The 24,348-nt window shown below is 37.4% G+C and overlaps 1 protein-coding gene across 5 annotated transcripts in view; it reads left to right on the forward strand.

Annotated features, from left to right (window-relative positions):
- Nucleotides 1–24,348, forward strand: part of DGKH (diacylglycerol kinase eta) — a 202,477-nt gene that overhangs the window by 107,411 nt on the left and 70,718 nt on the right. For all 5 annotated transcript variants that reach the window (XM_055245347.2, XM_063619041.1, XM_063619042.1 and 2 more), the window contains exons 5-12: nt 7,387–7,491; nt 7,763–7,895; nt 14,309–14,415; nt 15,054–15,179; nt 18,993–19,095; nt 20,173–20,332; nt 22,108–22,216; nt 22,339–22,478. In XM_055245347.2, coding sequence (XP_055101322.1) covers nt 7,387–7,491; nt 7,763–7,895; nt 14,309–14,415; nt 15,054–15,179; nt 18,993–19,095; nt 20,173–20,332; nt 22,108–22,216; nt 22,339–22,478 — 983 coding nt within the window. The remainder of the gene's footprint in view (nt 1–7,386; nt 7,492–7,762; nt 7,896–14,308; nt 14,416–15,053; nt 15,180–18,992; nt 19,096–20,172; nt 20,333–22,107; nt 22,217–22,338; nt 22,479–24,348) is intronic.

Genomic DNA, 24,348 nt, shown 5'->3' on the forward strand with positions numbered 1-24,348 from the left:
GCACCCCTAACTCATGCCCTGCCATGCCTTTCCTGCCGTTTAATAAGAGTCTCCCATCACGGCTTTCCACCACCAAGTGGACCATCTACACTGCTGCCCTGCCAGTTATCTTCCTAAAATGAGTATCTGGTTTGTGTCTCTTCCCGGCTTAAAGCCCTTTAGTAGCCGTGCTCTGTCACTTTTAGGATCAAATCTGTACTCTTTAGTGTGGTTAAAAGGTTCCTCATAATTGCCCCTCTGATTTTATTTTCCATTTGCGGCCCATGGTTGTCACATCACACTATTTACAATACCCAGCACCTGCCGGATCTCTCTTCTTCAATGTGTTCATGTATCCCTTGGCTTACAGTATCCATGCCTTCTCATTCTCCCTCCTTGTGGCTTCTTCCCCACAGACATACACAGGAAGCCTTACTTGGCCTTCCCACCCACAACCCCGCCCCAATTTTTTTTTTTTTTTTTTTTTTTTTGAGACAAGTCTCACTCTTGCCTGGGCTGGAGTGCAGTGGCGTGATCATAGCTCACTGCAGCCTCAATCTCCTGGGGTCAGGTGATCCTCCTGCTTCAGCTTTCCCAGGCATACACCACCATGCCAGGCTAATTTTTAAGTTTTTATAGAGATGGGGCCTTGTGATATTGTCCAGGCTGGTCTCAAACTTCTGGCCTCAAGTGATCTTCCCACATTGGCCTCCTAAATTGCTGGGATTACAGACATGAGGCATCGCTCCTGACCTCTTCCTCCCTTCTTATTTGAGTATCTTCTTCCCCGCCAAAGCATTCTCAGATCCTTTAGTCTGGTTAGTTTCCCCTTCACTGTGTTCTCATTGCATCCCAGGGATTGAAAGCATAGATACAGTTCACATCACGAAGGGTCTTGTAAGCCATGCCAAGCGGTTTAGAAGATGACAGGAACCCACTCCACTGAAATTAGTTTCACTTATCTGTGTTCCCCCACTGGCCTGTGAGCTCTCTGAGTGGAAGGACTGGGTATTTCATTTGTTTCCTGGAGGCTGCAACATTGTTTGGCAGAAAATAGGAATACTTTGTATTTTCTAATGAATAAACGGATGGATTCAAATGGAGAGTGTAAGTTTTAAACTACCACAATAGGTGACCTTCCACACTTTGCTCACAACCTTATAGCTTATCTAACCCTTCACCTTTGCCCATCACTGAAAACATTAACATACTTTGTTGTTGGATTGTCTTTTAAAATAAAGTCACAAAACAGACATGAAGTGGGTGCAGTAAATCAAATGTTAATATGTAAGTGGAGAAAAGTGCTATAAAGATAAGAATAGCATGTCGTGATAGAGAATAAAAGGGGAGACCTTCTTAGATAAAGTTATAGGGGAAAACCAGAAAACTCTTATTTTTCAAACACTTGAATATTGAACGCACAGGGAGCTCACAAACTTGCAAACACGAGGTAAACGACATAGAATGATGCTGCAGATTTGTGTGGCTTGCCTATCAGTTTTGAGTTCTTTTATTTACCTTGTAAAATATGCTTGCTTTATATTGGCAGTGACTTTAGTCTGTTCTTAGAGTATTAAGTACTTTTTAGATTTTTAAAACCAATTTTAGTAATAAGACATAGCCATGTATTATATAGCTAAATGAAATTATGCTTATTTTAAAAATTATGATAGGAAAAATAATTTTGTTATTGGTAATCTGAAACTTTCTTTCCGTATCTTAACCCTTTTATTTCTGTCTAACAGTTGTTTTTTATGACCTTTGAAATCTTAGAGCTCCATATAACAAAATATAGCAAAATGGATTGTGCCCTAGACAGGGTTCTATGGACCACATGAAGGAGCCTGAGAAATAGGCCCTATTTGTCTGGTATCACAGTAGAAAGAGGTTGTGATTTAAAGCTGAAAGACCTGACTAATATCTTCTGCCTCTGTGACTTACCACGTTTGCAATTTTAAAAAAGTTACATTTCTTTTTACCTCTTATGTACACCAGTTATATGGAAGATTAAATGAGATGGTGAATATGATCATATTGATAGCAAAGCACTTTAAAAATGTAAGATGGTGCAGAAGTAATCCTTCTGTTTATTTATCAAAATCAGAGCCTCATAAGTGTCCTATGTTTAATGAGCTTAATTATTAGTTCCTTTAGTTGTTTGTAACCGTAGATATTAACTGATATTATTGAAATTATGAATAGAAGAAAATAGATTTCAGGTGTTATTGATTTACCAGTTTATTATTACAATATCAAAATTTATAATTATTTATTATGTTTTTTTATGGGTGTGGTAGGCTGAATAATGGACCCCCCAAAGATGTTCACATCCTAATCCCTGGAACTTATGGAATGAGTGGCACATTAACTTGGCAAAAGAAACTTTGTAATTGTGATCATGTGATCTTCATATGAGATGATCCTGGATTATCTAGGGTGGGCCCAGTGCAATAAGAGGGAAGCAAGAGGAATCAGAGAGTCAGAGAAGATGTGACTATGGAGGCAAGAGGTTGGAGAGATGCAAGGAAGGGGCTGCAAGCTGAGGAAGGTAGGCAGACCCTAGAAGCTGAGAAAGGCAAAGACATGGATTCTCCTCTAGAGTTTAGAGTCTGTGGAAGGAATGGAGCCCTCCCAGCATCTTTATTATATTTCATTCATTTTTAAAAATAGATTTAGAGGGTACAGGAGCAGCTTTATTACATGGATATATTGCATAGTGGTGAAGTCTGGGTTTTTAGTGTAACCATCACCTGAATAGTGCACAGTGTACAAATTAAGTAATTTATCATCAGTCACCCCCCTTCCACCCTTTAGAGTCTCCAGTGTCCATTATTCCACACTATGTCCATGTGTACACATTATTTAATTCCCACGTATAAGTGAGAACATATGGTACTTCTGCTTCTGAGTTATTTCACTTAAGATTAATGGCCTCTAGTTCCATCCATTATTCTGCAGAAGACATGATTTTATTCTTTTTTGTGACTGAGTAGTATTCCATGGTGTGTGTGTGTGTGTGTGTGTGTGTATACATATATATGTAGTTTCACTTATATATATGTAGTTTCACTTATAAATATACACACACACACACACACACATATACACCATGGAATACTACTCAGTCATAAAAAAGAATAAAATATATGTATATATATATATCACATTTTCTTTATACAGTCATCTGTTGATGGATACTGGATACTTAGGTTAATGGATACTTAGGTTGATTCCATATCTTTGCTATTGTTAATAGTGTTGTAATAAACATATGAGTGCAGGTATACAAGTGCAGGTATCTTTTTAATACAATGATTTCTTTTCCTGTAGGTAGACACCCAGTAGTGAGATTGCTGGGTCAAATGGTAGTACAATTTTTAGTTCTTTGAGAAATCTCTATACTGTTTTCCATAGATGTTGTACTAATTTACATTCACACCAACAGCGTACAAGCATTCCCTTTGCTCCACATTCTTGCTAATACCTGTCGCTTTTTGACTTTTTTTTTTTTTTTTTTTTTTTTTGAGATGGAGTCTTGCTCTGTCTCCCAGGCTGGAGTGCAGTGGCGCAATCTCGGCTCACTGCAAGCTCCGCCTCCCGGGTTCACGCCATTCTCCTGCCTCAGCCTCTCCGAGTAGCTGGGACTACAGGCGCCCGCCACCACGCCCGGCTAATTTTTTTGTATTTTTAGTAGAGACGGGGGTTCACCGTGGTCTCGATCTCCTGACCTCGTGATCCGCCCGCCTCGGCCTCCCAAAGTGCTGGGATTACAAGCGTGAGCCACCGCGCCCGGCCGCTTTTTGACTTTTTAATGACTGCTCTAAGATGGTGTCTCATTGTGGTTTTAGTTTGCATTTCTCTGATGATGAGTGATGTTGAGCATTTTTTTGTATGCTTCTTGGCCATTTGTATGTCTTTTGAAAAATGTCTGTTCCTGTCCTTTGCCCACTTTCTAATGGGGTTATTTGTTGTCATTTTGTTCAACATCTTGATTTTAAACTTCTGAAATCTACAACTTTAAGAGAGTACATTTGTGTTGTTTTAAGCCACCAAAATTGTGATAATTTGTTACAACGGCAATAGGAAACTAGTACAATGTGGATTGACTAAACATTAATAACTATAATTTGTTTGCATTCTAAGAAATTAAATTTTAGCTTTGTCCAATAGTCTTCAAAAGAAATGGTGGTGAAATTAAATTCTAGCTTTGACCAATAGTCTTCAAAAGAAGTGGGGGTTTATTATTGAACATATGATTATATATGTGTATATATATAGACACACACACATATACATACACATGTATACACAGACATACACACACAAACATATATATATATATCACATGAGATGCTCCAGCAAGTAACACATGAAGCCTTTCTTGGTGATTCCTCAAGGCTAAGTCCTTTGTCATGTCCTTTTCCCATGGAAGGCAGGGCAGGAGGGCATAGCTGCACAGGGACCTCTTTATTCTTGATGGTTTCACTATCACCTTCTATTTTTGATGCTCTGGTGAACCAGAGTCTTTGTGAAGTAACAGTTATAACCATGACTCTGAAATACAGGCTTAAAGACATTAAGAGGGGACAGTTCCCTGGACTCTTCCGCGGGACCTGTGACAGGGGTAGGAGGGGTGGCTTGTTTCGCTCGGCCAAGTTCAAACCCATTGTGGGAGGGGGAGCACATGGGTGAGCAGGTGCTGGGGCAGGCGTGAGTGCTTTTAGGCTCCAGCCCCACGGTAGCATCTGGGGATGTGTTACAATTAATGCTCTTTTAGCAGTTGCTGTCCGTGGATAAATCTAATCAGTAGATTTCTTAATCACAAGGCCTATAAATCAAAATAATTTTCTAATTTTTTTTGCCTCTGGAAAACGTAACTGTATTAAATGTCTTATGATCTTTCCTTGCTCATTACTGTTCACTTTAAAAGAAGTTTTTTTTTTTTTTTTTTTTGAGACGGAGTCTCGCTCTGTCACCCAGGCTGGAGTGCAGTGGCGCGATCTCGGCTCACTGCAAGCTCTGCCTCCCGGGTTCACGCCATTCTCCTGCCTCAGCCTCTCCGAGTAGCTGGGACTACAGGCGCCCGCCACCACGCCCGGCTAATTTTTTGTATTTTTAGTAGAGACGGGGTTTCACCGTGGTCTCGATCTCCTGACCTCGTGATCCGCCCCCCTCGGCCTCCCAAAGTGCTGGGATTACAAGCGTGAGCCACCGCGCCCGGCCAAGAAGTTTTTATTGAAAAGGAGAAATTGCAAATGTATACCTTTTACTTTATTAGTATATAAGCACACATGATTTATATTGCTGAAATCATTTAGAATTAAGGCATTTGTGTAATTCCAAATATACAAAGAAAAATTAGAAGCTATTCTTTATCCTTCTTTCTCCCCTTTTTCTTGAATTCAAAATGACTTTACAAGACATTTAATGTAAAGGCACTAAAGACAGTTAAAACCATTAGTCATCATGCTTTACTTAGAATTCAGCAAAGAACAAAGTTAAAGAACAAAATAGCAAGCCTGGTTTATTTGTCTGAATAATGCTTGTCTCATGATACTTTATCTCATATAAGGGAAGGAGAGGGAATCCTTAGAGTTACCTCATATAAGGTAGCAAAAAATAAATACAATAAGTGCTAGAGACAATATTTATTCAGAAAACATCAGCAAGTCCAGTGAAACTTGGAGACTCTGAAATGCTGTGCCAGTCATTAGAGCCAGGAGTGTATTATGATTTAATGGTACCTCTCTGCTGCATCTCATGAGCTGTCCTAGAAAAACATTTTGAAGCAATAAAGCATCCATTTGGCTCCTAAGTAATGAGAGGCATTGTTCTTTGCATTAACTATTTATTCAGGAAGAGAAGTGACCAACTGTTAATAAGCTTTATCCAAAGAGGGTCGTGGAAAACAAGAAAATGCAAAAGTGAGGTTCTCTTCAATTTCATATGCAATTAACAAATATCCAGAGCTGACTGATTGGTGCTCCTCTTCCATGTGACTTTTGGCTGGCTGTATTTAAGGGTGAGTGCCTGTTAGATGTATTCAAAGCTTCTGGGTTTAAGGAAGGACTCTGTAGCCTAAACCCATGACAAATGAGAGGCGGCAATGACTCGTGAGTAGCTAAGACTGGATTGATCTCTCTATTGTTTTGAATAATGGGCTTATTTTCTAAGATGAATAGTAATGATTTAGGCTTACTAGTTTATTCCTTTTGGGAAGAATTCTTTTTGTTTGTTTTAGAAGATTATTGCTTTTTCATTACTTGTGAAATCTGCTCTATAATCCAATGTAATGTTTAGACTTATCACTTTATCAAGAGGCTTTTAACTTGAGAAAAATTCTTACTTGGTATATAAATAGATATGTGCTTTATTCTTTGGAAATAGTTACCAGGTAGGAATGCAACATTTTTCTCTTGTTCTGCAAGTAAATAAATGATCTCTTCTTGACAGTAAATGTGTAGGATTTAGTAACTTCAAGATTCCAACCAGAATATTGTATTCACAAATAAATAGGGGCTTCTTTCAAGTCATTTCAGAATCTTACTTTGAAGCGCTTTGATCCTATGACAGTGTGAAGTTTTCATTCCACTTGCTTTAAGGTCCTTAAGGTAATTAAGCTGCCTTTTTAATGACATGAAAAAAGATAAAAGTCTAAATTCTTTTCTCCCTAAAGCCAACAAAAGGATGTTTATGCTAATTCTTTGTCCCTGCTCTCACTAAATACTAGTACAGTGGAGTTCTACACAATGGAGGAAGAATCTTCATAAATCATTAAAATAGACAGTGGAAGTGATATGTAAACTCAATATTATTTAAATATTAACAGAATATTCTTGATACCATAATAAATCAATTAGGTGGCCGGGCGCAGTGGCTCACGGCTGTAATCCCAGCACTTTGGGAGGCCGAAGTGGACGGATCACGAGGTCAAGAGATCCAGACCATCCTGGCCAACATGGTGAAACCCTGCCTCTACTAAAAAAAAAAAAAAAAAAAAAAAAATTAAGAAATCATTTAATATTGCATTCCTTTGATTTTTAATTTAAAAATGTTTTCCATATTGAAAACTATGTATTCCTGCTAAGCTTACTATGAATTATTTTGAAGTATATTTAAAATCAGTTTGTAAGATGTATTTCATGGAATAAGAATGCATTGTGTATTTGGGTCCATAGCCTTAGAAAAAAGGGCTAAAGAGCCCAAGTAAGTAGCAAAAGGATCAAAGGTAGAAAAACTCCTTAGGCTTTTTCTTTCCTAGACCACATTATTTTTATCATACAGATTACAAAAACGTAAGAAATAAAGACTTAAGTTAGAAATGGAATTACCTCAGAAGATGTTAGGTTTTGCAACAATCTTTCTCTTTGGGTATTAACAATCATTAGATTGAATTATCCCTTTCAGATCATCACTCCATTCAGAAGGCTAATGCTGTGTGCTGAGAACAGAAAGGAGATGGAGGATTGGATCAGCTCACTGAAGTCTGTACAGACCAGAGAACCCTACGAGGTAAAATAGCATCTTTTCTTTCGTCTCGTGTTCTTAGGAAATAAATGTTAACCAAAGGGCTAGAGCTCTACTGTGCAAACATAAGTATGTGTACACTCATTCAGCAACTTGTTTAAACCAGATTTTGAAATTCTTAGCTTAAAGCAAAGTGCTTTGGTTTTAAAAATGATGGATTTGAAAATTTGACCATAACTATATGCATTCCAAACAGTTCAGCATCTGTAGCCTTGTTCACTGGCTTGGCAAATCTGTCCTCACATCTCATTTCTAGGTGGCCCAGTTCAATGTGGAACATTTCTCAGGGATGCACAACTGGTACGCCTGCTCCCACGCCCGACCCACCTTCTGTAACGTGTGCAGAGAGAGTCTTTCTGGAGTCACCTCCCATGGCCTGTCCTGCGAAGGTACTGTAGCACCTAGCATGTGTTTTCTCCCAACAGTGACCATACTGTAGACATGCTGCCACTGGTTTTATTGTAGCTTAAAATTGAGCTCTCCACACATAGAACTAGCTTGGAAAATATTTTTGCCCAGGAAAAAAAAACATAGTCATTTAAAGGAAACATAAATCAAAATACAGCATTTCACCCCCAAGAAACTAGGAACTACTGTCTAAAAAAAAAAATCTTTGGACCTTGTATAATCATTCTGGTATTCTTTATTCTGGTTGATTATGGAGAGCACAACTTTTTGTGAGGACAGTATATACTCTTTGGCAGAATTTCTGATTGTTAATTATATTGCATTGTTTTAAATATTGTTTTCATTTCATCTGTTTAATCTGAATAGGTATCATCCTTTTTAATTTCCTTAAAATTTTCTAAAAATAAGGCCTATGCTGTTGTCATTTTGTTTTGTTTCGAGAAGGGGTCTCACTCTGTCACCCACCCTGGATTGCAGTGGCATGATCAAGTCTCCCTGCAGCCTCAGCCTCCTGAGCTCAAACGATCTTCCTGCCTCAGTCTCCCTAGTAGCTGGGACTACAGTCAAGCACCACCACACCTGGCTAATCTTTTTTTTTTTTAAGTTTCTAGAGACAGGGTCTCACTATGTTGCTCAGGCTGGTCTCAAACTCCTGGGCTCAAGCAATCCTCCCGCATTGGCCTCCCAAAGAGGCATGAGCAGATTTGTGAGTTATTTTTAATATAAGAGCAGTGACCACCTAAAGCAAATACATTAATAATTGCCAACAGAAAACTCGTAACTTCTTTAGATTTATTTTATTTCATACTTCAGTGATTACACTGTTGTATACTACTTTTTGAACTATATATGATAATAACAATACCAGCTTTTTTTCTCTAATCCAAAAATTTTTTAAGTAATTTGGAATATCACTTATTTATAATTAAGTAATAAAGGAGTAATAGAGTCACAGCCTTAATTGATTTTTAACTATAAAATCTGTGATATGTCATTGTTTCAACTATTTAATATGATACAGCATAGTGGTTAAGAATGGAGCTCTTCAGTCAAACCCTCTTCCACTTCCACCATTACAATCTATAACCAGGAGAAGTTGTTTAATTCACTTAGGCTTTCCTCTCCTCATCGATAAGATGGGGATAATAGTCATTTATGCCTCGTAGAATCACTATAAAAACTAAATGAGAGAATACATGCAATAAAACTACTTTTCTAGTTAAATAAATTGTAAGAAGTTTGTAACTGTTTTGTAAGAAACTTATTCCAAATTTGCATCATGGGCTTGATGCATTAAAATTCATGAAGGAGAAAATTTGGAGAAGGCATTAAAGCTTTCTTTTTATACTTAAAGAATGATTGCAAAAGAGATCTGATTGGCCTTTATTATGACTTTGGTAATCTAAAAGGATTACTTAGAACTGAATAACTCCTACTAGGTCTGTAATATTATATATTATTTTAAAGATTTTACTAAAATCTTTATTCCAAAAATGCTGAAAAGACACCACATCTGAGACACTCTGTGGTACCCTTCTGATTTGAGTGATATACATTATTAAATATTTTTATTTAAAAATTGAGTCAGTAGTGGAATGACTGAATATTTTTCTTTTTTTATTTTATTTTATTTTATTATTATTATACTTTAAGTTTTAGGGTACAGGTGCACAATGCAGGTTTGTTACATAGGTATACATGTGCCATGCTGGTGTGCTGCACCCATTAACTCGTCATTTAGCATTAGGTGTATCTCCTAATGCTATCCCTCCCCCAACCCCCCGACCCCACAACAGTCCCCGGAGTGTGATGTTCCCCTTCCTGTGTCCCTGTGTTCTCATTGTTCAGTTCCCACCTATGAGTGAGAACATGCAGTGTTTGGTTTTTTGTCCTTGCGATAGTTTACTGAGAATGATGATTTCCAGTTTCATCCGTGTCCGTACAAAGGACATGAACTCATCATTTTTTTATGGCTGCATAGTATTCCATGGTGTATATGTGCCACATTTTCTTAATCCAGTCTATAAGCATTTGAAAAGAAAAATGAAAATTATATTATTTGGTGAGAATAAGAAACTTAAAAGTCTTTGAATAAATTTGTTATATTCGGCTGGGTGCAGTGGCTCACGCCTGTAATCCCAGCACTTCAGGAGGCCGAGGCAGGTGGATCACCTGAGGTTGGGAGTTCGAGACCAGCCTGACCAACATGGAGAAACCCCGTGTCTACTAAAAATACAAAATTAGCCAGGTGTGGTGATGCATGCCTGTAATCCCAGCCACTTGGGAGGCTGAGGCAGGAGAATTGCTTGAACCCACGAGTTGGAGGTTGCAGTGAGAGGAGATCGGGCCATTGCACTCCAGCCTGGGCAACAAGAGTGAAACTCTGTCTCCAAAAAAACAAAACAAAACAAATAAATTTGTTATATTCTTCTATAAATAATGTAATTTTCAAGACTTTTAAAAAGTCTCAATTATTGGATTAAATAATTTTTTTAAAGAAAATTATATATTAGTATTCATTTCCTTTGCTGGTAAAACTTTTTTAATCTGCAGTATCTTGCCTATTAGTATTTTCAGAACCATAGCAGAAGATTTTATAAATCCCAAGGGTTTAATAAATATAAAAAGTTGCCTTTTTATGTTTTACGAGAATATGGTTATTCTGGATTTCATCATAATCAAAGTCATACTTACACTTTTGAAAACCCCCTAAAATCTGAATAAACAGCGTGCTTGATAAAACTGAAAACATTAGATACAAGAGCTTTAAATATTGTAAGAGATGCAAATATAATAATTTGTTCAACAGTGAATATGAATAACTTTGTATTAGCATAGAATTCAGCTTCCAGTGTGTGAAGCCCTTCACTACATTTACTAGCCTTTCTACCCTCATTTCCACAATAAAATGAAACCATACTGATTTGTTTCCTAGATTTATATTGAATAACTAAAGTTATTATTTTAAAGCTTTGCATATATAAAATATTATATGAATGAAAAATAGGAGACAGAAAAATAGAATTTATTAAAAATCCCCTAAGTCAATCAACAATATTAATTACAATTTCAGGGCATAATTGTCCTTTACAGTTATTTAAACAGTAATTTAACCAAAAAAGATAAGTGGTAATTTTAAAAAAATCAGCAGCATCAAATATATCATCACGGGTATTTATGAATTTTGATCTTAAATGATTTTTTTTTTTTTTTGCAATGGGGGGACTCATTTTGTTACTCAGGCTGGAGTGCAGTGGCACAATCACAGCTCATTGCAGCCTTAATTGCCCAGGCGCAAGCAATTCTCCCACCTTGGCCTCCCGAGTAGCTGGCACCACAGGCATGCATCACCCATGCCTGGCTAATTTTTTTTTTATTATTATTTGTAGAGACTAGGTCTCACCATGTTGCCCAGGCTGGTCTCAAACTCCTGGGCTCAAACTATCCTCCCACCTTGGCCTTCCGAAATGTGGGGATTAAACCACCACACTTAACTGATTTTTAACCCTCACAAAGATTTAGTACAGTAAATACTGAATATTGTAATAAAAAATCATAATCTTTTTATATCTGCATTTTTTTTTTTTTTTTTTTTTTTGAGATGGAATCTTGCTCTGTTGCCAGGCTGGAGTGCAGTGGTGTGATCTCAGCTCACTGCAACCTCTGCCTTCCGGGTTCAAGTGATTCTCATGCCTCGGCCTCCCAAGTAGCTGGGACTACAGGCGTGCACCACTACGCCCAGCTAATTTTTGTATTTTTAGTAGAGACGGAGTTTCACCATGTTGGCCAGTATGGTCTCGAACTCCTGACCTCAGGTGGTCTGCCCACCTCGGCCTCCCAAAGTGCTGGGATTACAGGCATGAGCCACCAGGCCTGGCCCATTTTTTAAATTCTGTCATTTTAAACAATAACTTTACAGGTCAGGGGAAAGTGCTTTATTTGAGAATAACTTGTCTGGAGAAATTTGTTAACTAACAAAATTCGAGTGCCTGCTGATCACTCTCATTTCTTAGTTACCATAATTACAGTCTGATTTGTTTTATTATTAGTGTTATGTTATATTAAGCAACTTGGTAATTTTCAAGGCTCATTATATGAAGCACTTTATTATTATAAAAGTGTTTTTTTTTTATTTTTAGTGGGCTGTTTGATTTTTAATGGCAAAATTTTCAAAAAGCTATGAAATTATACCATTACTCTCTTTTATATCCTGCTTTTCCCCTTAGAAGCCAGATATTGACTGTGGATATCAAGTACTTATTTGTACTTATAAAGCACCCTGGGGCATCTGTTGCAGATAGTTTTAGGACTCCACTTTTGACAAAGACCATAATAGATGAAAAGGCCCAGAGATGCTAACCAACCAGTTTAAAGTAGTCACTTATGTTAGAGCAAAAGAGAGTAAGTCATTGTAAAAATTTTCACCAAGCTAAGCTTCCTCCTGATGGTGCTGTGTCTTCACACTTAGGATTTATCAGCAACAAAATTCAACTGAAGTATTATTTTCTATTTTTTTTTTTGAGATGGAGTCTCACTCTGTCACCAGGCTGGAGTGCAGTGGCATGATCTCGGCTGCAACCTCCGTCTCCCAGGTTCAAGCAATTCTCCTGCCTCGGCCTCCTGAGTAGCCGGGACTATAGGCGTGCGCCACCACGCCCGGCTAATTTTTGTATTTTTAGTAGAGACGAAGGTTTCACCGTGTTGGCCAGGCTGGTCTCGAACTCTGGACCTCAGGTGATCCACCTGCCTCGGCCTCCCAAAGTGCTGGGATTACAGGTGTAAGCCACCACGCCCAGCCTCAAGTGAAGTATTATTTTCTATATGAAGTCTGTGTTCTAGTTACACACTCATTTATAACAAAAATGGTGGAAGGGAAAGAATTTTTCAAACTACACAAAAGAGACGGTAAGCAAAACATTTCCAACGTGTATACATTATTATCATTATTATTATTGTTATTATTTTTTGAGACAGAGTGTTGCTCTGTCTCCCAGGCTGGAGTGCAGTGGCATGATCTCGGCTCACTGCAACCTCTGCCTTCCTGGGCTCAAGCAATTCTTATGTCTCATAAGAATCCCGAGTAGCTGGGATTACAGGCATGCGCCATCACACCCGGCTAATTTTTTTATTTTTAGTAGAGACGAGGTTTCACATTTTTGACCAGGCTGGTCTCAAACTCCTGACCTCAGGTGATCCACCACCTCAGCGTCCCAGAGTGCTGGGATTACAGGCGTGAGCCACTGTGCCTGGCCTAGACTAATATTTTTCAAGGATAAACCAGCTCAGTTTAACCATCCATTTGTACATAGACTAGTCATGATACCTGAAGCACTTTGAACATTTGGCTAAAGACATCTTAGTTATTTTACCTGAAACTTTTGTTTTCATGTTATGTCAAATTAAGACAGTTTCAAGAGAATGGTGTGTAATGCAAAATTTGTTAATGGTTGACTTAGAAATCCAGAAAATCACACGAAAAGGAGATACCTTGCATTTAAATTTAGCAACACTTACCTTAGTATGTTTCCACTGAAATGCTCTCTACTTTTAACTGTTTAGCTAAAAGTCAGGAGCTGACCTAATATCACTATCCACTAATATTTGAATAATTTCCTTAGAGAGATAAACGTGTTTAATAATAGTCTTTCCATATATGTGCTGCTTTTTTTCCCTAGTTATTTCTTCCAATTTCTCTTTTATAAGTTCCTTTTGATAATATGGCTGGGGAGATTTAGTGAAGCCTGTAGTGACAACATCACTTCATCATCCCTTCTTTCTACATTTGTCATTTGGTCATCTCAACATAATACTTTCCAAAGATAGGGCTGAGTTTGTGACCCTCACCAACCTATTTTCCATGATGCCTGGCTGTCTTGTTGGTATACTTGCACTTTACAGCCCCCTGGATCGACTTTATCATACTGACATTTTCAGACTTATAATCAGTATTTTATATGTATAGAAAAATACAATACCAGAAATATACAGCTTGATGAATTTCCACAAATTAAACACATTTGTGTAATCAGTACCTACATTTAAAAATGGGATGTCACCAGCAGACCTGCTACCAAATTTTATTTGCTTCCCTCTCTCCCTCTCTCCTATGTGTGTGTTGTCTGCCTTCTCAAGCAGTAATTCTTTTGCATTTATTTCTTTTCTGTTCCTCTAAGTAGCAGTCTACTTACAGCTTGATAAAAGTGCTTCATAAATACATAGCCATATTTGTTTTCTAGAATACTATTACTATTGTTGCAGAATAATTTAATCTTTTAAATATATTTGTTTTCTTCTACTTCCTCCCTCCCTTTTAAAATTTTATGCTGTGATTTCCTTTAATCATTGGTCCAAAAGTTCTTGTCCACCTAAAAGCAGTTGCTCTTTTTTTTTTTAGTGTGTAAATTCAAGGCTCACAAAAGATGTGCAGTGAGGGCAACAAATAACTGTAAATGGACTACCCTGGCCTCCATTGGGAAGGACATTATAGAAGATGAAGATGGCGTAAGCTGCTGCTCTGTCTCTGCTCTCTTCCCAGTAACTCCTCTTTTATGTTCTGCTCTTGTGGAAGCTGAGAAAGATAAGTAGGAATGCTTATTATTAGGATTTAATAGAAGGTTTGGTTGATTCCGAGTTTTTATTTTTAATTGAATCCTTCATAGCTTCTTTAGCTCTTAGATTTTGAAGGAAATCTGTTGTGAATAGGGCTTAGAAGTGGCTGTTGTGCTGGGCTGTTGTTGTCGACCTCTGATGAACTCTGAGATGTTCTTTAAGGCTTAGCTCAGATGTTCACTCTTCAGACTTTGGGGTTGCCTCTCAACAGTATACCTCCACTTTCAAAGCCTCGCCTCCGCTGCACCATGCATATGGGTTTCTGGGAATGCTTAGTGATCACTTTATTATAATCCCTTTACATGCCTCAGCTAAATCTACCTGAACCCTGAAGGGCAAGGCTTTTACCTTACTTTTATATTCCTTGAACGTTCATAATAGATGCTCAATGAATGTGGGGTAAATGAGTGAATGCTATGCATGAAACGTACTACCGACCCCCTAGAGTGAGAAATGATTCAAAATCTCCCCTGGGGTAAGGTTGGTGTCCACCAGTCTTCACCTGGCTGCCCTTTCTTCCTTCTCCACAGGTCGCGATGCCTCACCAGTGGCTCGAGGGCAACCTGCCTGTAAGTGCCAAGTGTGCTGTCTGCGACAAAACATGTGGCAGTGTTCTCCGTCTACAGGACTGGAAATGCCTTTGGTGTAAGACAATGGTGAGGGTTTTGGAATCAGTTCATCCTTTTTAATTAGCTTCTTTCCCTAACTTTGTCATCCACGTGGCTTAGAGGCAAAGCAAAGAATTTATGACAGAGCTGAGCCTGGTAGCATACACATCTAATGATGACATTGTTCTTTCCTTACAGTATAGTCCTCCTAGTCTGGTCATTGTTTCAAATGCCCTGTAAAACTTACTCTTGTTCATCCATGTCCTGTGCCTCAGGATCTCTTACCCATAGTTGTATTGTTTTTTCATTTTGCTTTATCAACAAAGTGATTTGCTATATTCGGGCCTATTTTACTACCTGAAAGCCCTTCTCTGGTATGTCACCAAATTTTGGTTGACATGCGACATGTAAATTTGCTACAACCCTACCAGTGCTCTCTGACAGAGGTGAACAGCACATGCAGCCGAACGTGAAGCCAACAGCTGATTATTTATGCCAGATATGGTGAGGACAGGGCCTCCGGACTGTATGAGGACAGTCAGAGTAGGAAGGAGGTCATGCAGACAGTGGCATGGGACTGAAAAACTGCAGGATGAGGAGGTCGTGGGTGTGAGTGTTCATCTCAGCACTGGGCGATGCTGCTCTACAATGATAGTGATTGCCTTGCACTGGGGCTGACTTATTTGGTGGTTTTGAGTCTTGTCTTTTAACATTGCTGGCTGAAATTTGGAAGCCAGCCTCAAATTTTAACATATGGAAAAACTATTGATTTTGGTATGTATGGTGTAGATCAGCAAATGTAAGAGATGTGTGATGTATTGCTTTCCTAATCAATGAGATTGTCTGATAGTCCACAAAGGAAAACAAGTCCTACAAATTTTTAGTTAGGCCTGATAGGTCAATCTGTGTTTCTTCTCTCTGTCCTCATGCTTTTGTTATTCTTCATTGATTGCCTCTTTTACTAGCCTTAGATATGTTACTAATACTTTTTCTCTTATCTCATTTAATCTAATATATAGACTGTAACAGGTGTCTCTCTTTACAATCTTAGTACAAGCCTAGCCCCTAAAACCTTCTTATGCTTGCCATTTTTTTTTATTTTAAAGGAATTCTACCCATAAACAAGATTTAAAATCATCATTCCACCTCAGATTTCTTTTTGAGAGGACAACCACTGATAACAAATTTTCCTGCTATTTTTATTGGCCTGTACATTTACTAAAGTCGATTTCTCTACTTCTAGAGCTTCAGCTGTTCACTTCCAATGTATTAGAAAGAAAACACGGCCGGATGTGGTGGCTCACGCCTGTAATCCCAGCATTTTGGGAGGCCGAGGTGGGCGGATCATGGGGTCAGGAGATCAAGACCATCCTGGCTAACACAGTGAAACTCCATCTCTACTAAAAATACAAAAATTAGCTGGGCATGGTCGTGGGCGCCTGTAATCCCAGCTACTCGGGAGGCTGAGGCAGGAGAATTGCTTGAACCCAGGAGGCGGAGGTTGCAGTGAGCTGAGATCGTGCCACTGCACTCCAGCCTGGGCAACAGAGCAAGACTCTGCCTCTCAAAAAAAAAAAAGAAAAAGAAAAAGAAAACACATAACGTGTGATGAATTATTTTAGAAAGGTTTTATGTAAATTTTTTTTTACCTGCAATTTGTATATCTTTACTTTAAAAAAAAATTGGTAGTTTTTAAACTCTGTTAACTTTAACAGCGGGAGTTAATTAGGTTTATTACTTGCTCCTTCTATTCACCCCTAACTTTTAAACATTTCTTAAGTAGAATAGCAGTGGTATTACAGATGGTACAAGGGAGGATGCCTTTTCTCTCTTTTTTCCTGGCAAACTCAAATTTCACCTTGTGACATCATCCCTGCCCCACCCTGTGTAAGTTGGACATGCTGGTTTCTGAGCTACCATCACCTTATAGCACCTCTCTTAGTCTTGCACTTCCTATACACAACCATTTGCCTGTTTACATATTATTTTGCCTTTAAAACATGAGTTTCTGGCCTGGTGCAGTGGCTCATGCCTGTAATCCCAGCACCTTGAGAGGCCAAGGCATGTGAATCACCTGAGGTCAGGAGTTCGAGACCAGCTTGACCAACATGGTGGAAACCCCGTCTGTACTAAAAATTCAAAAAAATTAGCTGGGCACAGTAGTGCCTACCTGTAATCCCAGCTACTTGGGATGCTGAGGCAGGAGAATTGCTTGAACCTAAGAGTTGGAGGTTGCAGTGAGCCGAGATTGCACCATTCCACTCTAGCCTGGGCAACAAGAGCAAAACATCATCTCAAAAAATAAAAAATAAAAAAACATGAACGCCTGTAATTCCAGCACTTTGGGAGGCCGAGGTGGGTGGATCATCTGAGGTCAGGAGTTCAAGACCAGCCTGGCTAACATGGTGAAACCCCGTTTTTACTAAAAATACAAAAATTAGCCGGGAGTGGTGGCAGGTGCCTGTAATCCCAGCTACTTGGGAGGCTGAGGCAGTAGAGTCGCTTGAACCTGGAGGTGGAGGTTGCAGTGAGCTGAGATTGCGCCATTGCACTCTAGCTTGGGCAACAAGAGCGAAACTCCATGTCAAAAAAACAAACAAAAACATGAGTTTCTAGCAGCAGGATATCTAGTGCCTAAAACATAGTCTATATAGTAAAAAAAGAAAACAAACAAAATAAAAAAGCCTATAGCCCTATAAGCTTAATGAATCAACTTATAATTTTTCCTACTGTCATCCAGGTCTGTGGACATAGTTTTCCCTTTTCTGTAAAAATTGTGAAGATATAATTTGATCATCTGCTTTTCTTATTTAGCATTATTATAAATACCTTTCTGTTTTGCTCCATGGTTCTTATACATTTTAAAATTACTTTTGAAGCTATCTGTGTGTGCTAGTTTTTTTAAAATGCATTTGGATTGTTAATTATTGTAAAGCATAATAGAAAACTGTCTAAAAACAGGTCATCACCAGAATTAGAATTATTATTGAATTTTAGTTATTCTCCCAAAGGTTTTGATAAATACAGGTTTAATTATGCCAGTTTTCTAAAAGGACTAGTAAAATAAAGTCATATTAAATAAGAACTTGATGAAAAGTGTCTGCTTTTACTGGTGAAAACATTTAGAAGGCTCTCCAGACAAGTACACAAACTAAATTGCCTGGATCCTACTTAATAAGTTATCCTTGTTTTTGTTCTCAATAGTACCTTGCATGACCATGAAACTCATTTCTACTGAAAGCACGTTTACTGAGTGCCTGTGATACGCATCACTCTCCTTTACCTTACAGAGTAGCAGTCCAGCTGAGAAAATAAGCATGGGGGTACTTGTAACTTTAATAATAGGGAAATGTCATAAAAAAATATGAATAGAAAGTTATGAGATAACTGCAGAAAAAGCAGGCACTTTATAGATTTTATCTTTGTTAAATTTTATAAGAATTTTTATAAAAACAAAATAAATGTTCTGTCATCGATTTATTTTATGGGCAATGATATTGACACACTGGTTAGTTTCCCTCCTTTTTCTTCCTTTTCCCCTTCTTTTTCTCTTCTCTGCCTCCCTTCCTCTGCACTTGGTCTCTTCTCTTCCTCTCTCTTTGCCTTCACCAGTTATTCATTAACTATATATTCTTCTCTGAGATAATTACAAAAATTGGTTGCATGGACCAAAATCAAATTTCCATTTCTAAAATGTTTAGTCATTTCCTGAAGTATAAATGTTATACCATTTAAAGTAGTTTATGAATTACTGAACATTTTGTGGTACAGTTGATTCTAGATTATCAGTTCCTTAGATGTGATTTATAATGGTAGAACATTATTTGTATGATTCTTGAAGGTATATTTGTTTGTTATTAGGTACATACTGCCTGCAAAGATTTATACCATCCAATATGTCCACTTGGTCAATGTAAAGTATCTATCATACCTCCAATTGCACTAAACAGCACCGATTCTGATGGTATGTAGCAGTAGTGTAAGTACGTATATTTCTGGTATATTCAATATTGATATGTATATTTCTTTTCCTAGAATAACTATAATGGTAATTGACTATTGTAGTCAATTTTTCTAAAACAATTCCATTTAAATTGCTGAAAGTACATTCCATTTTTAAAAGAATATATTTAAGTGAAAGTTGTAGAATAGCTATTAACATTGGTGAAATTACTGTATATAAGACTTTTAGATTTTACGTTTTAGTAAATAAATAAGATCATTACTCTGTACTGCAATACAATCTGAAAAGGTTAATTTTTATAAGTGTTTTTTTCCTCTATAATTGAAACTGCCTATTAGCATGGCTGTTATTAAAATCTGTTTTTCTGTAATTTCATTGTAGGAATTTATATTCCTATAAATGCACTTTTCCCAAAATCTTACAACTTAACCGTAAAGTGCTGAGGAACCCCTCTACAACACCGGTTTTGGGATTGCATACTAATTACTTCCTTCTAAGCAAACCGTATTACAAAGGCTTTTTACCATGTATAATACTATGCTGTTTTATGTAACAGACTTGAGCAACTGTGGATTTTGATAGTCATAGGGCTCCTGCAGCCAATTACCCAAGAATACATAGGGAGGACTTTACTATTATTAATGTCTTGCACTGATATCATGCTTTATGCTTTTCAAACTTTTTAATTTATGCCAATAGATATCTTAGACATAAGTTTATAAACCTGAAGATGTAAGTTTATAAACCTCAAAATATGTGACTTTTTAAAAAACCTATGCTATTAACAGCCCTCTCCCCCAACCTAAGCCTTGATTTTGTTTACTATGAATTTTAAAATATTCTGTCAGACTTCAGAAAGGAGCAGTTAATATACTTTGAAATATTGAATATGAACATAAGAATTACCTACAAACATACAGGTTTGTATATAAATAGTTAACCTCTCTCTATTTGGAGAGCTAAATTAAAACTCAATGCTCCAGTTTTTATAAATTTATTTTCTTTTCTCTGAATGTTTGCTAATAATTTAAAAGAGAAAGCCGTATGTATTGATCTTGTATTGTGTTTTTTTTACAGGTTTCTGTAGAGCAACATTTTCGTTCTGTGTTAGTCCTCTATTGGTTTTTGTCAATTCTAAGAGTGGAGATAATCAGGGAGTAAAGTTCCTTCGTCGCTTTAAACAGTTGCTAAATCCGGCTCAGGTGTTTGATTTAATGAATGGAGGTCCTCATTTAGGGTAACTGATTATTGATACATCTTATTTGAATACAATGTAGGACTAGGGGTTAAATGTGTCTGGTTTTTCAGCTCATGAAAATTATAGATTCCTCTAGATCCCTCCCTCATTTTTAAAGCCCTAATTACAAGTTTTAACACAACCTTTTGGATAGTTAATACAACTGTCTTGTATAAATTCCAAAACTATTGAAATTTCTCAATTCCAAAATTTGTTTAGAAAATGTTTTAGAATATATTCTACATCAAACAATACTAACAATTTCTTTAGCTCCAAGAAAGATCAACTTGTGTAAATATAGAAATATAAAGTAATATTAGAAAATGATTTGCATGGAAGGCTGATATTGATTTACATATAATATAAATAATTGATTATTAAACCAAAGTACAGGGACTTTCATGGCTGTCAAGGGCAGTTCTTCAAGGATCTCAGACTCAGTTCACATAAATGACAAAGAAATACTTTTGTTGATGATTCTTTTCAGCTTTCTGAATGTCATATAACTTAAAATCTGTAAGATAAAATGAACTAAGTAGTATTTTCACTGAGGGAAAATATACCTTTTGGCACTTTCAATACATTTTTAGAGTATGCATATGATTTTTCTTAAGAGGCGATATTATGTCTTCTGAACCGGGGGCCTTCAAACCTCTATGTAATTTACTTAGAGCAACTCAGCTTTTCTCTTGGGTTCCACTGTTACCTTAAAGCGTGAACGCAGAAGTAGAAATGGGGATTTTTGACACCAGTGCCTGGAAAGGCATTTTGTGTTTTGTAGTATGATACTTTCCTCTGTCTTCTCTATTTCTCTCCTTTCTTCTCTCTTGGTGCCTCTGTTCACTTTTGCCACCTGAGTCTTCCTTTCTGCTTCCATTGCCTTTATCTTGCTGAGTCTCAGGCCCTTCTGTTCACATGGATGTCGGTCTTCTTCAATTATACCCAGCTTCTTCCTTATCTACGTATACTGCCCTTCCTTTCCTCTGCTGAGGTCCTAGAGTTTCCTCATCTAGCCTTTCTTCTCACCTTCTTTGTCTCTGCCATGCTAGGGTAGTTTTGTCCCGCTTTCTAACACATCCATTTTATAATCCTTTATAGTTCCATTATCTTATAGTCTTGATTTATTTTTCCCATTTGTCCTTGAAGGCTCCAAGGACCTCTCTTGATGAAACTTCCTGAGATTGTCCCTCTAATATTTTTTAGATTTTCCATAATACTTGAAGTAAGTGTACAAAGGTACATTTAGGAGACGGGATGTGTCAAAAGTTGAGATGAGGGAAAATAGAAGGATGGGCCTGAGAATAGGAGAAGAGGAGAAAAAGCCAGTTGGGAGTCCTGAGAGCAATACAATGATTGGTGTCTTTAGGAACTGCCTGAGCGTCACTTATTAGCTTCAGTACCCTAGATTCCTTACCCATGGTTTGTAATTCTTAGGGAAAGAATTTATTCTTGTAATAGAAAGAGAAGAACCACTACTTCCACCATCTTGTATTACTTTACCTTTCCTGGTCTCTGCTTCTTTTTTGTTTTCTCATTTCTCACCCCCATTCCTCCTAATTTTATCTTCATTTCTACTTATCATTCCCTTTCCTCGTTATGATTCAGAAGTTTTCTTGAGTTAAAATTACACTTCAGTGAATGTTTATGGTATAATTAACATGTAAGTAGGAGTTCTTATATTTAATCTGAATATGAATACCGATACAGAATAACAAAGAATTGAGGAAAGTGATTTTTATTTCTTTATACTAAAATAAAATCCTTTTTGCTTTCAGTTTAAGATTATTTCAGAAGTTTGACAATTTCCGGATTCTTGTTTGTGGAGGCGATGGAAGTGTAGGTTGGGTTTTGTCAGAAATTGATAAGCTCAACTTGAATAAACAGGCAAGTGCTAATTCTTTTACTTGCTAGTTAACATGAATGCATACTTACCAGAGAGGTGCAGAAATGCAGTAGTCCCTATTTCTCAACTTGTCTGAAAGTCACCCTGTTGCACTCTCTTTCAGTGTCAGCTGGGAGTGTTGCCTTTGGGTACAGGAAATGACCTTGCCCGAGTTCTTGGCTGGGGAGGTTCATATGACGATGACACTCAACTTCCTCAGATCCTGGAGAAACTGGAACGAGCCAGTACCAAAATGTTGGACAGGTAAAAGTGAATTCTTTTCTACAACTAGATGGAAAATGGCATACTGAAATCATTTTTTGATGATTTCTTAATAAATATTTATTAATAAATTTTACTGACTAGAAGCTCCACGAAGGCAGAGCCTTCCTGATCTTGTCCACTGGTTAATCCCTGAGATGGAGAACAGGGCCTATCACAGAGAAGACACTCAATAAAGATGTTTTATAGTGAATGAATGAATTATAAAAAACTAGTCTGAGGAACTCATTATTTTAAATATAGAAGGCTATGTTACTACTATTTACTTTTAATTACAGTTCAGGTCAGAAAACTAAAATAGTTCATTTTGTAGGGGGCCTTTTGATGAGTATAGTAGGTAGTCTCCTGTCATTGTGTGGTTTCCAAAAAGCTAAAGAGGATATATAAACGTTAGATTTGTTAGAATATCTCCTCTTAAATATACATATTAAGAATGCATTGATCCAATAAGAACTAGATATGTTAAAATATAAGCAGTCCTTTCCCAGGGGCAGGGAAGTATTCGGAAGACAGCTTCAAATGAAGGGACTATCATTGTGTTTTTGCTGTTCTTGATCACGTCTCTTAATTGCTTTCTCTCTGAATGTCCGTGTATAAAAAAGAAACCACAATGTGTGTACCCTGAGTGTTATGGAGGAGGTGTTTAAAATTTGGGTATAAGGAACAACAGGACTCAGTAACCAGTCACTCCCCAACCCCCAATGTCAGTAGAAGACAGATGTCAAAATATCATGATCAACTTGAGGTAGCATAAATCAAAACAACTTTGATAGAATTAGCCATCTGTGGAACTCTTCCCGAAAATAATAAAATTTCACCAGGGAGCCACCAATCTGAAATGTAATTACTCTAAGATGGGCTATAACCTAATTAATTGTAACCTTGCCTGTCATAAGTTAATATTGTAATGGTCGATTCTTTTGCTGACAGAATATTTAAAAAGAGAGCTGGCAAGTAGAACATTCATCTCTGTTTATCCAAAATTACATGACAGAGATACTCCAGTAGCTTGGGTGCATAAAAGTTTATAATCTTATGTGCTACTGGGTTCAGCCTCCAGCCTTTAAAATAATCTGAAGGTTAAAAGAAGAAAAGCAATGAAAAAGAGAAATGGTACCTATGGATATGTCAGTTAGCTTGATTGTGGTGTATATATATCCAAACATCAAGTTGTACACCTTAAATATATACAATTTTTTATTTGCCAATTATACCTCACTCTGGGGAAAAAAGATTGGAAATAAATAAAGAAAATCACCATTATTTGTAAATGAGCCTGGAGGTGACTTCCCAGACAACTGTCTAGTTCTGTGGTTACCAAACAAAAGGGGTTATTTAAATGCTTTCTTTGTTGCAAATGTAAAGACCACTTCCCCTGCTGTTAGGCATTTCATCTACCCTGGGTATGTACTTTCCCCTTGTGTGCTATAGAAATTCACTTCTCAGTTAGGGGAGGTGGCTCACGCCTGTAATCCCAACACTTTGGAAGGCTGATATGGAAGGATCACTTGAGCCTAGGAGGTGGAAGTTGCAGTGAACCACAATTGCACCACTGCCCTACAATCTGGGCAACAGAGTGAGACCCTGTCTCAAAAAAAATTAAAAATAAATAAATAAATGAAAAGTCACTTCTTCAGGTGGTTAGCCAAGAAACAGCACCCCCATGGTGAAATTCCTTGAATACCTACTGGTATGCAAAATCAAAACAAAACTAAAGAAAATACACACACACACAAATCAAAGTGGATTCAGAAACTTAAGATCTTTGTTAGAAACATAGGAATATTTTATTCCTATGTTTCCTTTATTAATTTACTGTTTGTAAAGAACAAGTGAGTTGGTTGCAGTGGCT

This window comes from Symphalangus syndactylus, chromosome 15 (assembly GCF_028878055.3).
Source record: "Symphalangus syndactylus isolate Jambi chromosome 15, NHGRI_mSymSyn1-v2.1_pri, whole genome shotgun sequence".
NCBI classification, from domain to species: Eukaryota; Metazoa; Chordata; class Mammalia; order Primates; family Hylobatidae; genus Symphalangus; species Symphalangus syndactylus.